The 16150-nt window shown below is 40.1% G+C and overlaps 2 protein-coding genes across 3 annotated transcripts; both read left to right on the top strand.

Moving 5' to 3' along the window:
* The first annotated feature begins 771 nt into the window (after positions 1-771).
* Positions 772-3247, top strand: rpl36 (ribosomal protein L36). Its single transcript, XM_029500402.1, has 4 exons — positions 772-837; positions 1560-1654; positions 2332-2466; positions 3124-3247. The coding sequence occupies exons 2-4, from the start codon at positions 1562-1564 to the stop codon at positions 3211-3213; spliced, it is 318 nt and encodes a 105-aa protein (XP_029356262.1). The 5' UTR covers positions 772-837; positions 1560-1561; the 3' UTR covers positions 3214-3247.
* Positions 3248-5768: 2521 nt separating this feature from the next.
* On the top strand, positions 5769-15630 carry pde6d (phosphodiesterase 6D, cGMP-specific, rod, delta). 2 transcript variants are annotated; one of them, XR_003840690.1, is made up of 6 exons: positions 5769-6021; positions 11917-12005; positions 12426-12551; positions 13503-13608; positions 14163-14308; positions 14457-15630. XR_003840690.1 is itself a non-coding variant. In XM_029500985.1 (5 exons), exons 1-5 carry the CDS (start codon positions 5972-5974, stop codon positions 14242-14244), a joined length of 453 nt encoding a protein of 150 aa, XP_029356845.1. In that variant the 5' UTR covers positions 5769-5971; the 3' UTR covers positions 14245-15630. The 2 variants fall into 2 exon arrangements, 1 of the variants encoding a protein (XP_029356845.1); XM_029500985.1 differs by having other exon boundaries at positions 14163-15630.
* The last annotated feature ends 520 nt before the right edge of the window (positions 15631-16150 follow it).

Raw genomic sequence — 16150 nt, 5'->3', positions numbered from 1 at the left:
AAAATGCTTTAATCTCTGTTAGAACAAGCTTGTTGAATAAATAACGACCGAGCATAGGCTATGAACAGATGCTCAATATATCTCAGGTTCATCGTCTCAGAAGGTGGCAAAATCATTCCGAATTGTGAAAAAGTCATCCAATCCATATTGCTTATCCATTAGAATCAGTTTTATTACCAAGAATGGATGAGCAAACATCAAATTTGACTCTGGTTGAGCTTTGCTCTCAATATATAGGTTTATGCTTATAAAATATCATACAAAAAACATTTAAAAAAATGCTATGAAGCAGTATAAAACAAAATTTAGTACAGGTTTATCAAACTAGATATTGAAAATTAAGCAATTTACAAATATGTTTAAGCTGACTAAACTTTAAATGTAAAGCCTGAAAGCGAACATTATTACTGCATTCTATCACTGCGAGGAGTTCATCAGAGTAAAAGAGACATTTCCAACCTCTTCCATTTTCATACGAACCTTGTTACATATTTTATTCAGATATATCCAAACACAATGAAAGGCATTTTTGGCTTTGTGTGAGTGTGTTTAAACTAGTCTTTGGGTTTACCACAAATTCACTCGGTGAAAACAATACCTGCTCTGAAAATCTGGCTGGGGATTAACATTTTACAAAAAATATCAAAGGACTCCAACATGTTGACTCATGGACATATGTTGATGTGTTGAATCCCCACAACAAACAGGACCCCCTCCGCTGCGGTAGGGGGCGCTGCTGATCCGACATGTTGACGGAGACTTCCGGGTCAAACCTTCCATTACCCCGCTCTGCTCCCCCAACAGTCCTTCCGGCTTGACCGCCATCACAGACAGCAGGTAGGACTGTAATGCCGCCGACTATCTGTGTAAACTCACATCCAATCTTCACCATCCGTCCATTTCTTCACACCAAATTCAAAGCGCAGCGCCGCATAGACTCCACTGAACGGCCGGGCTCTGTATTGTTACACAGAAACGGACTTAACATGAAAACTAGTCCGCCGGCCGAAGCACTCGGGCTTCCCTGAAGTATATACCGGTAATGGTCAATGATCACGAGCAGTGTTTGGTTTAATAAACGTTATAACTGTGACTGATCCAGACGACCTAAAGCTGCAGGCTGAACCAACAAGGTATAACATGAAACCCAAAGGTTGGCTCACTGTTTCATTCCGCCTCTCATCAGGACGATATCGTGGATGTGATGCGTTCAATGTTGCTCGCGTACGACTGAAACGACATCTTCAGTAGTACGAGCAGCATAATAACGCATGTCAGTATTGTCCCAGGGCAGCTTATCATCTTGTGTCACTCACAGGATTCATGCTAATCGAGGTTCAAAGACAACTGCAGCGAAGCAGCAATGCCTTCGTGCTACTGTTGTAGTCGTTACAGTTACATGAATTCATAGTGCAGTACTGTTGATAGGACAAAGTGTAAGGTTTGGTGAAGTGTGTGTGATAACCAGAGCCCGGTGTGAGCTTATATCTCTACATATGGTGTGGCAGATGCCTAGCAAAGTCTGTCATTGATGTTTGGACTTGTGTTTGTGATTTCAGACATGGCTATTCGCTACCCAATGGCCGTTGGCCTTAATAAAGGCCATCCAGTTACCAAGAATGTAACTGCTCCCAAACACAGCCGCCGGCGTGGGGTGAGTATCAGCTACTGTGACTGCAGTGGTGGGTAGTTTGGAGAAGCCGAATATCACTTCAACCATGTCAGTTGTTGCTATTAATCAATAATGGCATGCGCTTTCATCACTTATTGGTGATTTTTATTTTTTTTATTTTTTCCCCCCACCACAGTAGAGTACCAACTACTTTTATATAATAAATCTCCTTTCACACAAATGAAATCTCTAAAACCTAACAATGTAAAATTTTATCCTCAATTATTAACCCCCCCAAATGTTGTATCAATTTTAGGTATTGCTTTAAAATCTTAAAGAGTAGCATTACAGAGCTTTTAGGTGGTTGTTAAAAATGTTCAAGCTATCCAGTAGAGCTGCACTATACATCAAAATATTGCAGGTACTGCTCTTTAGAGATAAGTAGAGGGAAAATGTCACTACATTTTTGGCATCATAGTGTCACAGAGGTGGCCAGGCCTACAAATTGTTTTCTTCAGATGTAAACGATTGACTTCCAACTGATCTTTCAAAAATTTATTTTATTATGCAGAAAGTGTCAAAAATGTTTTAATATGCAGATATGAGAGGATTTAAGATATAGATTTTGCTTTGAAAGTTGGTGAACTGATGAGGCATTACAGACGGACTGGATGGTGATAAAGGCAGTCTTGAGATAGTTCTGTTTTTATTCTTCGCAGCGTCTGACCAAACACAGCAAGTTTATTCGGGACACAATCCGTGAAGTTTGCGGATTTGCTCCCTATGAGAGGCGAGCCATGGAGCTGCTGAAGGTGTCTAAGGACAAGAGAGCTCTGAAGTTTATCAAGAAAAGGGTGAGTTTGTTTCTGATGTTAGTACTGGGAAGGAAATGTGGGTATGAATTAGAACAACTGCTAAAGAGCCACTGTAGGAATGATTCCATTTTGGTAACTGTGGAAGAGAAACATGGATGTGTGCACATGAACACTATACCCGGTTGATTAAATCTGAGTCAGATTTCTGTTTTTAAAATCTAATGCACATTGTGTCTTTGCCTTAGCCTCTTAGTTTAGAGTTGACAGTATTTTGTGAAGAGTTGCTAAATGACATTGTTTTGGCTGAGTCATAATTATTTAGAAGACTGTATTTGTAGCCTGTATGAAAGGCTAGAAATAAAGATTTCATTGTAACTGTTTGCTGTCAGTTGGACCACAAGCAAGCTTCATCACTGTCTTAGAAAGAAGGAAATGGTGGCATTTTAAGTTGAATCAGCCGTTTTATGCATGGCTTCAGTACTTGTATCATACTCTGCCAGCTATTCTGGATTGTTTCAGAGTCATTAGTTCTGCTACATGTATAACGAAAACAAAATATCTTTAAAACAAAGTACTTCACTGCTGTAATTGGGACTGAACAACTTCAACATGAATTGGACTAATATTTGACCAAAATAATCAATACATGGATTCCACTGATGGAACAGGGCTAATGTTGCTGTGTCTCTTTCACAGATTGGCACCCACATTCGTGCCAAGAGAAAGAGAGAAGAGCTGAGCAACGTTCTGGCTGCCATGAGAAAGGCTGCTGCCAAGAAGGACTAATGTCACTTAATAAACGTTTGCTAAACTAAAAAAACTTTTCTGTGGATTTTTATGTTCACTGTTGTTTTTGCTGATTTGTCAGCAATCAGGTGTAGTTCACGTCCACCAGTAAAGTGAAAGATTTATTATGGTTGTTTTGTGGAGTTTCATTGCAGTGTTGTAACAATGAACTATCTTCAGAAACACAAGTACTGAGCCCTAGTGCCGATGTTCTGTCCCCCACAGACCATTGATCTAAACATCATGGAGCCAGTCATGGCAAAGCAGCTTAACTGTGGCAGGTTCTTGAATTACCATTTCTGTTTTACAGAAGGAGTCTTTATTCTTTTGATAATTTTTCATGTCAACAAAGGAGTCTGAAATTATCCTCTTGATAATTTTTCATGCCAACAATGAAACAGCATAGCACAACCTGTACACTTTTCTTAAAACATTCTATGCTGGTTTCCTCATTGACCTCAAATACTTTTCATATATCTGATCAAGGGAGTCTACAGGTTGACTTACGGTTACATTATTGCACTGATGGTTTTTATACAAGGTGGACAGAATCCTGCAACAGATGCTGTCACCCCTTTGGAGCTCTGATCTCAACATTGTGGACTAAGTCTGACTATGGCGGGTACACCTAGGAACTGCCTACCTGCCCACTACCTGAGGAAGTGTCTGCAGATATAGCTCAGAAATGTTTTGTGCATCATTTGATAATCAAACCTCTGAAAATGTGAATTTTGTTATGAGAGTATTTATTATTAGAATTATATTATGCCATTTAATTTCCAAGACTGGAGATCACCTGGAGTTTCTAGTCACTAAGAGGAGAGGATTTACAGTGTGGACCCATAAGTCAAAGATGATGGAGAGCAGATGTCGCTGATGAAGAAGTTCAGCCCTCAGGGACATGGCCCCAGGAGCTCAGATTGGTTCACAGTGCTCAGACTATTGTGAGTGAGCTTGTGTGACGAGGGGCCACATCAGAACCAGCAACACCATCTGGGGAGTGGTATCCCAAGACACAGCCTCCCAACAGATCAGGGAGAGATACATGTTCAAGTGAAATGAAAATATCTTTGTAGGATAAGGGAAAAAAAAAAAAAGGGAACTGCTGAAAAAGAAAGGTTAACAATAGATCAAACAATTAAAACCATCTTTGTCATAAAAATTGCTCAAAAGTGTGTAAAAAAAGAGAGGGTGGATAGACCTCTCATCCAGAAATGTCTTCTGATTATATTCAAGTTTTATAACCACAAAGCTAAGTTTTACAAACAGCAGAGAAGAAGGAATACTGCTCGACTACAAAGCAAGTGCAAGGACAGCATTATAGGTTGTTCAGAGAAAGTAGGAAACAACAACTGTAAATGAAATACTGTGAAATAATGTTTATGTAAATGGCATCTTTTCTTATCAGTTTATTAAATCCATGCAGCTATGTCAAGCGCTGAGGCTGATAAGTTGGTAAATCTTCTGCCTGATTTGAATGAGTTGATGTATCAGACCCCTCATCAAATAGAGACACCAGGCTGCTAGTGAATAACCACACACACCACCAGGCATTAATCGTTCATTATTAATCCATTCACATTCTGGGTTCTTGGTTCAAACTGTGCATGTGGAGTTTGCAAGTTCCCTTGTGCCTGAATGGATTTCCTCTGAGTGCTCCAGCCTCCTCACAGTCATTCATATTATGTTCATTTGTGAAGAAAAAATTTCCTGGGGGTAAGCGTGCGGATGTGAATGGTTGCTTGTCTAATGTGATAGCCTGGCTGAGAAATTAACATATTAATAGAAATTATATACAGTCACCAAGCACTTCATTAGGAACACCAGGCTACAATTATATAGTGGCTCTCTTTGCTTTGCTCTTTGGTGATTATTCTGCTGCCATTAGAAGATTGTAAACTGGGGCCATAAAATGATGAACACGTTCAGCAATAATACTCAGACCACACTGTGGTATTCAAGCCATGGCCGACTGGTACAAAGCGAGTCAAGAAAACATTTTCCACATTACTGTACCACCACCACGTAGATCGGGTCCATGGATTCAGACTCTAACCCTTCCATCTGCTGCCTCAGCAGAAATTCAGATCTATCAGACCAGCTGCCCATCTGTCCACACAGCCTCAGGTTTCTGGTCTTGGTTCGGAGGACCGGCCATGTTCTCATGATGCTCTCGTCCATCCACCTCAAAGTTGGATGTGTTGTTCATTCCAAAGCTTTTCTGCTCACCACAACTGTACAGAGTGCTGTAACATATCCACGAGGAATACTGGCTGCAGACAGAAAGAGCTTTGACTCTGGAATAATAATTTGCACACTCCGTTGCACAGAATATGTATGAGGGAAAATAATAATATGCTGATAAAATAAGTGGTACAGGCGAACCGTACCACCGTGGCCCCAATCGCTCTTCACAGGACAAGTGGCGTTGCCCCTGGTGACGCGTCTCTATCTGCTTTAGTCCCGCCCACACTTGTCCTTCTCGCCCTGTGATTGGCTACTCGGAATAACCCCTAGCTTTTGACTGGCCTGGCTGGTTTTCAGTTAGTTAGCTGGGTATATTTAGCTGATTACATTATCGGATCAGCTTTAACCTGCAGTCCAACAATAACGATAGAAGTTATAGTTTATGCTATTTTCTGCCGACCTTTAGTTGCGGTGTAGTTAGTGAACTGGTTAGCCGGACAGCAGCAGCAGCTCGGTTAGTTCGGGTGCACCCGGGGTTTTCTGTGAGGACCGAAAACAGACGGTTTGTGAGATGTCTTCAGACGAAGACAGGGCCAAGGAAATTTTGAAGGGCTTCAAACTGTATCCTTCCTGCTGTTTGTGTTGGTGATGTCCTGTCACGGTTAGACATGCTGTTACAAGTTTAACGCATGCAGCGTTTGACGCCTGGAAACGTTATCTAACGTCGGCGAGATGGGGGTAACATCTAATGACTGTAGTTGTACAGTAATGCTAGCTGACGGCTAACCTGTCTGCCACCCCGGATAATCTTGTCTGCACAGATGCTATAAAACTTAATTCAGTCAGTTAAAATGAAGAAGTTATTAGGTAGTCCACATTTGAATGGCTGTCCTGGGCTCATGTAAGTGGCAGCGTGCTAAGGCTAACGTCCAGGCTAACTCCTCAGCGTGGAGCTGTAACATTAATGCCCAGCTCTGACATCCGTGACATGCGATGGAGATAAGGTGAACATCGACCCCCGCGTTTGGTACACACCGACTGTTCTTTATCAAAAGTTTTACTCATTTTTTTTTCATCAGTTCGTAGCTGAAAGCAGACTGTTACTTGGGTTGAGTACAGCTTGTTTGGGGATCGATGGCTACGTTCGTGTCGGAAGTTGTCACGTACTCCTGTTTTGAGGTGATGCCAAACATCATTACGAGCAAGTGAACTTCACTGTTTCACTGCTGAAAAGATCCAGCAGTGTGATTTGAATGTGTTATCTCTCTGTTTCTCTCTCTCACACACACACACACACACACACACACACACACGTGTTCAATGTTTGGACTGTTACTATCAGAATGGTGCTATTGTTGTATGTTAATCCAATTCATTTTCAAAATTTGAGTTCTTACACAGAAAAAACTCCAAAAACAAGAAAAACTGCTAATGTCCATAGACCTGGATCAGGGTTTCATTGATGTTCCCCGACACATTCACACTGTACATAAGTTTTCTTGTTTTGGCATTTACCTTTTATTAGATGCTTTACAGATTAGGGGGTAACAGAGGTGCACAGTTCAGTCATCGGAAAAAGCCTTGGTTTTATTTTTACAGTGTTGTTAGTTTGCTTATATTTTTTGACGTTATTTCACTTCATTATTGTTATTATTGTATTGTTATTATTATTATTATTAATATTATTATTGTAGCATGCAATAGTTCTCATGACATGCTGATTTAGTTTCTGCTTGTAGGTTGACAATACGTGACAGTACAAAAGAGCATGAACAATGTTCTCAAGTTTATGTTTTTAAACCTTGTCGGACATATTCAATCTCTGCTCAGTGTCATCAGATGTTCCTCTGTTTCATTGGGAAGTGCGTGGTGAAATTTTGTTTTCATTTTGTGGAGATTAATACATGAATATTTTAAACTGTTGCGTGCATGCAGCCAAATCCCTCAGCTTCCACCATCTTATCTGTAATTGATTGGAAACCCTGTGCTTATCACAGTCTCAGATAAAGTTAGCCTTAAGATAGTTTTGTAAAATAGAGCCCTGGGTGTGTTTTGTGACACAGTGGCCAAACACTTTTGTTTATAGACAACATTCAGTCTAATGATGACTTTGCAGAATGACTTGATGTGTGTGGTAGAGTAAGATCGTTGTTGTTGACAGACAAATCCAGTCAAACCTAATACCACAAAGATTACATTAAGAGTGGCTTGGTGAAGCTTACATTTCTTGTAGAGTGAGATGAGGTTTGCATGTCATGTGTTTCATCATCAGTCCATGCCCAAAATACCTACACACCTATGCAAACATGACTGTGTATGCACATGTCACATGTAAACAGTGTCCAATATCCATTTTGGTCCTTTATGTTTATCTGCCTGAGCTCAACAGGAAGATGATGCAGATAACAAGCTAATCAGAACATAACTTTACAATCTTTTTAAGCTAATCTCAGTCTTTTTATGATCCAGAAACCTTGTGGCATACAGTCACATCAACTTGAGTTGTTGCTGGTGTTAGTAGTCCAAAAGCTTGGAGTTAGCTAATCTTTTCTTAGGTTACTTGGGCTAAAAGATCTATTTTGTGCAGTCAGACTCTTCATTGATATTTGCTGCCACCATATGTGTGAATTGTCATTAATGTATCTTCAGTCCTTGCAGAATTGATTATTTTTAAGTAGGGAAACATTGTAGATTTGTATATGCAATGTAGTTTAGTTAAGTAGTTAGTTATGATAATTTGGCTTACAGCACCAATGCTTTCCAGGCAAAACATAATGACTTTACTTCAGTTAAAACTAAAGAAAATATAAAATATATTCTTCTCCACAATCCCAGTCTACTCAAGAGGAATGTATGATTGTTTGTGTATGTTTCTTGGTGAGGATAACACTTGATGGTAATTCTTAAATCAGCGAATTAGTGGAACATGGATTTACTGCCGTCAGTCTGTAAAGACTTTTTAAAGCCACCACAGAGGCTAAACACATAATTTCCTTTTTTTTTTTTTCTAGTCCTATAATATTACCAAAACTATCCTGACTAATCTGTTACTCATAGTCCTTATCAATGTGAGTTTTAAAAGAGAAAATATGCCCCTTTCCAAAGCAAATGTAACGGAACAAGTAGTCCCGTTAACTTGTCTTACCTCATTGGTGAATGTTTGCCCAGAAATGAATCAACCTAGTACAGTGGAACCTTCAGTGTAGCCCTTCATTCACTGCTGGATCTTACTGCAGAGGCAAATTCACTTAAGTTACCTGGATAACACTGCAGTGTGAAACCTGTAATGGCTCAAACCAAGCAAAGTGGGCTGTTTTGCTTCTTACTGACCTTCAGAAAAGTTTGGAATAACTTCCCATTGAAAATCTTTCTCTGGTTATGTACAGTATTTTCATTTGTTAGGAAATTGTATTTTAGCCCAGGGGAAATATGGATATAGCATGTGTTTGTGTTTTGGTAGGAAGACGGTAATGTGTTCCCCTCAACCTCACTCTTCCTCATAACCTGTCAGAGTGGCATGGTCAGGCTCAGTTTGCTCAGTTGTTAGCATGGCTTCTTTAAATCACATTGTTGTTCATGTAGCTGTGCAGAATTAGTGACACAATTTTTATACACAGTTTACACGTACATGTACGTTTATGAGTAGGTGTGGTTGAAAACTGAATACCTATTCAGCATAATTATGTTGATGTTGGGAAGTTACCTTTACCTTAAGCCATTAGTGCATCTTTAAAAAGAAGTTCAGACTAAATAGTGACAGCAACTGTTCACTGGGGGCTCGTTAACACTGAGCATGTGTGTCTGCATGCACCCTGGGGAGGCATTTAACGGCTATATGAGCTTTTCCTTAGTTGTGAGTTGTGGATTTTGAGGAGAATGAAAGAAAAGGTCAGACGTTATCAGGTGTGAATGGTGTGTGTGTGTGTGCCTTCAACACTTTCTCTCTCTCCCCCCCCCTTTTTTTTTTTTTTTTCTTTTTCCATGACATATGCTCAGAAAGTAGCCAACCTGGTTAAAGAGCATCAATGAGTAGGACATTGCAGTCTTGCCTGGTTTATTCCGGAAGGTGTGGAGGAGGATAATAGTGTAGGAGATTGGATTTAGTCAGACTTGAGAGGATTAGAGAACCTATTCAACTCAGCATACTTCAGAAAAAAGTCAGAAGACAAGGTAGGGGAACGAGGAAGCAGTAGTGGTATCATTGTTAGGATGACTGTATTTTGATTTCCAAAAAAGAGGACACTCAGCCTGCCTTTGAGATACTAAAATTATAATGAAGTTTACTCAAATACTTAATCGCCCAGTGAAAAACTGTGAAACCTGGCCATTTCAATGAAGTTGTAAAAGCCCCCAGACACCCTGGAGAGGGCATGAAAAGTGGACATGTCCGGGCAAAAGAGGACATTTGGTCACCCTAATCTGTGTAGGTTCCTGATTGGGTAGTGCAGCATTTAGACTGTGTTCACACAACAGGCCAAAGCCACCCAAACCCGTTTTTTTTTGTTTTCTTTTTCTCCTCCCATATGTCTCAAATCTGATTGTTTAACAACAGTGTAAATGGCACGAATCAGATGGAATCTGATCTTATCTAATCAGACTTGGGCCACTTGCATATACAGTTCTACATGCAACTCATTTTTTAATTCATTGTGACTTTTAAATTACTCTAGATCAACAATCGTCGTAAATGTGTGCAGGTGGGAGTCACTAAACAAAAACATGGCGGATGGCGCGATAGAGGCAGTCAATGGAGGGACAGTGAACTATTAGATCTTATCAGGGTTTGGGGTAACACGTCTGCCTGCTTCCACTGCACAGCAACATAGAAATTAAATGCTAACATCTGTGACTGTTGTGTCTGTTATTGCCAACTTCTTGTTGTTTTGCGTACACAGAGCGCTTTGTGTGACGTCTGACCAGTTCACGTTGGAGTCCAAGTTTTAAAAGATAATGTGAACACCTGCATAAAAAATTGGATCTAGAAAGAAATCAGGATTGAGCACTAAGGCTTGCTGTGTGAATGTAGTCTTATGGACATAGACTGAAGCTTCCAGTAGTCCACCCGTCCATTGTTACATTGGCACTTGCAACTTTACCGGTTTTTTATAAATTCATTCTGACCACCTGGATGCAAAATCAGGCTTGTATCTGAATATGCCTCCTAATGCTTCCTATTACTTCTAGTAGTATCTAGTATTACTTCTAGTAATAGGAAGAGCTTGTGGATGCAGCAGGATCCACCTGACAGCTGATACACACAATAAACTTTGTTCTTTCAGTTTACTCTGTTTATACTTAGCGTATTTTCTCAGTCACAAACCTCAAGTTGTGAATTCTGTTAATTTTCGTGGCTTAAGTTGTTTGTTTTGGTAAGGTGGGCGGCGATGAAGGGTTGTGCAGATGGTGTGGAGTCAGGTGTATGTGACACTAAGTAGTGTCTGAGTGTGACAGGATGCTGAGTGGACAGTCTTCTGGAACAGGCCTGTGGGATGATGATTTTGCACGTCTCAGTCTTTAGCTGTCTAACTTTAGCTGGTGTCAGTATGCACAGCTGTCTTCCATGATGTCTTAATTGTTTGAATGAATGAGAGGTGAAATGATGGAACCGTAATTACAACCATGTTAGAAGACTGAAAATTAATAAGTGACCCCTGCAGTGGCCACTTTTCTTTGGCTCCAAGTACATTATACACTTTCGGGTCAGTTTGAATTCTCACCTTCTCTATAGTGCAAGTTCTTTCTTGCACGCTCTGTGATTCATGAAATTGCATCAAATTTATTGAAATAGTGCCAAATTATAACAAGGATCAAGGCACTTTATGCATAGAGCAGGTCAAGACCAAACTCTTTATGGTGTTGTTAAAGACACCCAGCAGATTGACACTTGTATTGTGTTAAAAGTCAATGTGCAGGTCAGGAACAGCTGACCAGCTGACAGACTGATGGGACAGCTAGTATCATCCACATAAAGGTTTCTTCAGCTACCTCTTCCTCATGCACACACACACTGTTGTCTTTAGGTGACCTACAATCTGACAACATTTCTCTTCATTCAGCCACAGCTTTTTTGACTTGTATGTTGCAGGATTCCTGTTGGAGTTGTGGTAGATGATCCTTGGAATTTTTGTCCGGCAGGGTACGATACATGAATGTCCTTATTTTTGGCCGTCTATGTCAAATTGCAAATATTGAAGAATAACTGGCACAGATAAAGAAGCACAAATATAAAAGCTGTAACAGTGCAGTAATGACACACCCTATGATGGAACATGGGGGAGTCTGCTGGTTGGTAACACATGGGTGTTAAAGCGGACATTCAAAGATTAGTGCAGATCAATATAGTCCCTTGATTCTTTTTATTTGTATATCTTTTTTTTATTCGCTTAACAAAAAATCACACTGCAAAGCCAATCACATTAAGAAAAGGAATGTTTACATCGATATTGCAGTTGATTTTGTACATTTAGCAGTTGTTGTTGTTGTTGTTGTCAGTTAACCTTAACACCAACCTGACAGAAACTGGATGAATCTTCGAGATGCAGAAACTGGCAAAGTGCTGTGGCAGGGAACTGAGGATCTGTCTGTACCAGGAGTAGAACATGAAGGTATATTCAGGCATCAAACCAGAAACACTGACAGAGCCACATGTTTAAAAGTAGTTACCAGTTAAGGATGCTTGCGATCATATTGAAGGGTAAACGGTAACTTAAAAACAATGTTTTTATCTTTTGGAAGTCATATTTTGAACTTGAACAAATTGCAGATTTTCAGTCTAAGACTTTGCAAGTGACCCCTGCTTTTAAAACTAACTTGATGGCACCGTGAATAGTTGAGTGGTTATTGCGCATTCCATGTTATTGCAGTGTTGCATGCTCAGTTCGAGCCTGTAATCTATGCTGCAGATCATTCCCTTCTCCCTTGCACTGTTTCCTGTCAGCCTCTCATCCACTTACTAATTAAAATAAAGGCATTAAAAAAATCTACCAGATGTTGTTAAGTCAAATATGATTTATCTGTCTCCCCAGCTCGTGTCCCAAAGAAGATCCTGAAGTGTAAAGCAGTGTCCAGAGAACTGAACTTCTCTTCCTCAGAGAAACTGGAGAAATTCAGGCTGGAACAGAAAGTTTTCTTCAAAGGACAATGTCTAGAAGGTAATCAGTGAAAACACTGGACAGATGTTGTAATAATGCTCGTCTGTTTGTGGAACAAAAACAAATGATCAGTTGAACGTAGTGGCAGAGAAAGAGAGAGGGAGAGAGAAAGAGGTGGTCTTGTTGGACTTTTCAGCTGTCTGAAAACTTGAAGTAAGAAAAACTGAAGTCAGTGTCCTAGTCGTAGCTCAGTAATGAAATCCTAATGCATCATGTGTCTTCATTAGTTCATGTAATGTCTCTTCATTCATCACATGTAGTTTTATAGATGGGTCATTTTAAGGCTTAAATACAGCTCAGTCCAGCAAAATAAAGATGGAAGGTTACGACAAAGAAGGCCAAAAAATTCTTGTTTCGGCTCTAAACTAATCACAACACATTTCTCGTTTGCTACCTGCTTCACCTTAGTGCTAATGCTTCAAAACTAAACTGCTTTATCACTTCAACAGACAGCTTGATTAGCTGTATGTTGTCGGTGTTTTCTGTGTTACTGTGCATTTGGAGTGCTCTCCCTGGGTCCCTCCTGTACGGAGGTGAGGTTACAGAGAGCTCCAGGGAACACGTAATCCACAGCAACCCAACATGTTTATGTAGCCAGTTCTACCAGAGAACAAGACATGCAAGACTTGACTTGTAAATAACGCAGAATTAAATGATTCCTTGTAAAGTAAAGTAGACATTTTGAAATTTGAAGTGTATGAGTCAGTAAAAGCAGGAATGTAAATGTGAATGTGTGTGAACAATGCCGTAGAAACAAGTGAAAGGCTAAAAGCACGGGTGCAGACTGGGAGCACTTAATCCAACCGTCCAGGTGTGACAGAAAACACACACTCGGGCTGGGCAGGGGCGTGATCAGGAGAACTGCACAACAAGCCCAAGAAACCTCATAAAGATATTGTACCACGTTGATTCAACACTGAGCTCTTTGGCTGTCTGTGTTTCTCTGTCCAGAGTGGTTCTTTGAGTTTGGTTTCGTTATCCCCAACTCCACCAACACATGGCAGTCACTGATAGAAGCTGCTCCAGAGTCCCAGATGATGCCAGCCAACGTTTTAACGTGAGTCTGCATTGTATCTCATCTCTTCCATATCGCTTTACATTTTATTTCCTGGAACAGGTATCTGGGGTTAACATATAAATGCACACTTGTTTCTGAGTGCATGTTATTAATATATGCGTAAGTATTATTTATGATGATATTATGATTTCTAAGTTGTTCGTATTGATATGATACAACACTGTAGTCACCATGGAAGTCAGACAGACTGAGAAATCAACCAACTGTTTTGAAAAGTTTTTATGAAAGAGAAAAGTAATGTGAATTGGAACTGCTGTACTCACTGGATGGATCCATTTTTATGGTACGTTGAGGGCTTATTTGCCACATTTCAGAAGTTGAAAAATTTTTTTTTTTTTGTTTGTTTTTTTTTTTTTGGGACCTGTGTAGTCTTATGTTCTCAGATCTTTAAAGCAGTTCACTGTTAACTTTGTGAGTCCAGTGTTGTAACTGACTGCTTCCATTTCATTTTCTTGTATTATTACATTTAAAACAATGGATTTGCAGATATTTGACATAACAGTTAAAGTTGATAAGTGCCTTTTGTATTACAGTGGTAACGTGATCATAGAGACCAAGTTCTATGATGATGACCTCCATGTCAGCACCTCCAGGGTACGACTCTTCTATGTCTGACCTCTGAGCCACGGATCTACCTTCCAAAATGCTGACATCCCGCCAAGGTCTATAAATTACCAAGGTTAGCGACAATTTGCAGCGGTAACAGTTCATTGCTGACTCTGGATCAGTACATTTGGGTGATACCCAGCTGCAGTCCCACCGTCAGTGAAGTGAGCTTTGTGTTTGGTTGTTCTCTTGTTTTGTGTTGACTTGAAAACTTCTTCTAGACTTTAGGAGGAGAGGGAAGAGAAGGAGAGAGGACTCGGTTGTTCCCCCAAGATCATCTCTTTATGAACCACCCCCACCCCACCCCAGACTGTTCCATTGTAAATACATAACCACTGATTTCAACTCACCAGGGAGCCACTCTGAAGTCACACAATTTTTGCTTTTTTGTTAATCCTACCCTTCCTCTCCAGGGTTGCATTTACTCAGGAACACGACATTAGATTTGTAACCTGTGATTTGATCTTCTGTCTGTCTGAATATGGAATGATGGCTACAAATGTCAATTTAAACAGGAGCTGCACATCAGTGTTGAGGGAGGATACAGTTCAGTGCCTCTCCTGGACTACGGTCAAGAAGTTTTCACCATAAAACATTAGATAACATTCCCTTCAGCTGTGTCCCATTCCAGAGGCTTCCTCTATTTCCAGACCAGACCACCCTGTCCCAAAGTTCCAGTGACATGAGTCAGAAAATTGTTCTGTTATCAGAACAATTGAAGTGCTATTGATTTATTTGGGCATACGAAAATGTACTCTTTTCTGAATAAATGAAGGCCTCCTAAATGCATTAATGGTGGTCTCTGTGAGGCCAGGCGCTGACATGCTCATGAATAGACCCCTGAAGGCCACACGTCTGCTGTCAGCCTCTGAAGTCGGACACAGCATCTAACACACAGACTAGCCTGCTACAGTGTTTTTCACTGTAATATGGATGAACTGAATTGTCTCTTGTCTGGATTGTTTGAAATTAACACCTGCACACTGTTACCATGATGACTAATGCTTGACAGAGACGGTGTCTGAGGGACTTTCATCAGCAAACCCAAGGGAGTTTAATGCATACGATACATGTATGTGTTTGTACTTGACTGTCAGAGGAATACTTACTCAAAATATTCAATGATCAACAAAATCCTCACTAAATGTAGACTGAGATGTGCATCATTTACTGTCAGACCTGTTTATAATTTTATCCCAACTTGACCTAGCTTAAGGTGTTTGACACAGCTCTACTCAGTACTTCCTGGCTAGATTTTTAACTTCCCATGCAACTCCCGGCATTTATGTCACTGTTTTGTTTTGTTTTTCTCAGCTGCTAACTGAGCTATGTAAAATAAACTTGTTTTAATATGAGAGGAGTAGTGGATTAAAGTCATCCAATGTTGTAATAACACAATGGGTGTGTGGTCTTTTAATGTGTTATTTTCAAGTAAGGGTGCATGCACTTTATTTGAAAACGTGTGGATGTATCACGTCTGATGCCTCAAAACCTTTTGGCAGAACTGCATCATCACCATCTAAACACATACAGCGGCTGATGATGTGTGGTAAGTGTAATAGCAGTTCAACCACCACCCTCAGGAATTTAAAAGCAACGACATTTTAAATCTGTTAAGTTTCAGTTTATTTTTCAACACTTATTTGTATCAGCTAACTTCCACAGATCAAGATAAATGATCACGACTATAATTCACCTGAAACCGACAGTACTGTAGAAACTTTGTAAGGGAGCTGATGGTCGACAGTGGATTCATCTTTGGTGTGATGTCAGTTCGTTATTCTTCAGCTGAATTAAGTGTTGAGTTGGTTATTTCATTTGCATTAACATGTAAGATGGTTGCATGGTGTTAATAAAGCATATGTTTTGTAGTCTTTGACAAGTGACAGCGATTCTTGAGTCTGCCTGGTCACCT

Source organism: Echeneis naucrates, chromosome 4 (assembly GCF_900963305.1).
Source record: "Echeneis naucrates chromosome 4, fEcheNa1.1, whole genome shotgun sequence".
Taxonomy (NCBI): domain Eukaryota; kingdom Metazoa; phylum Chordata; class Actinopteri; order Carangiformes; family Echeneidae; genus Echeneis; species Echeneis naucrates.
This window is presented reverse-complemented; position numbering and strand designations above follow the sequence as displayed.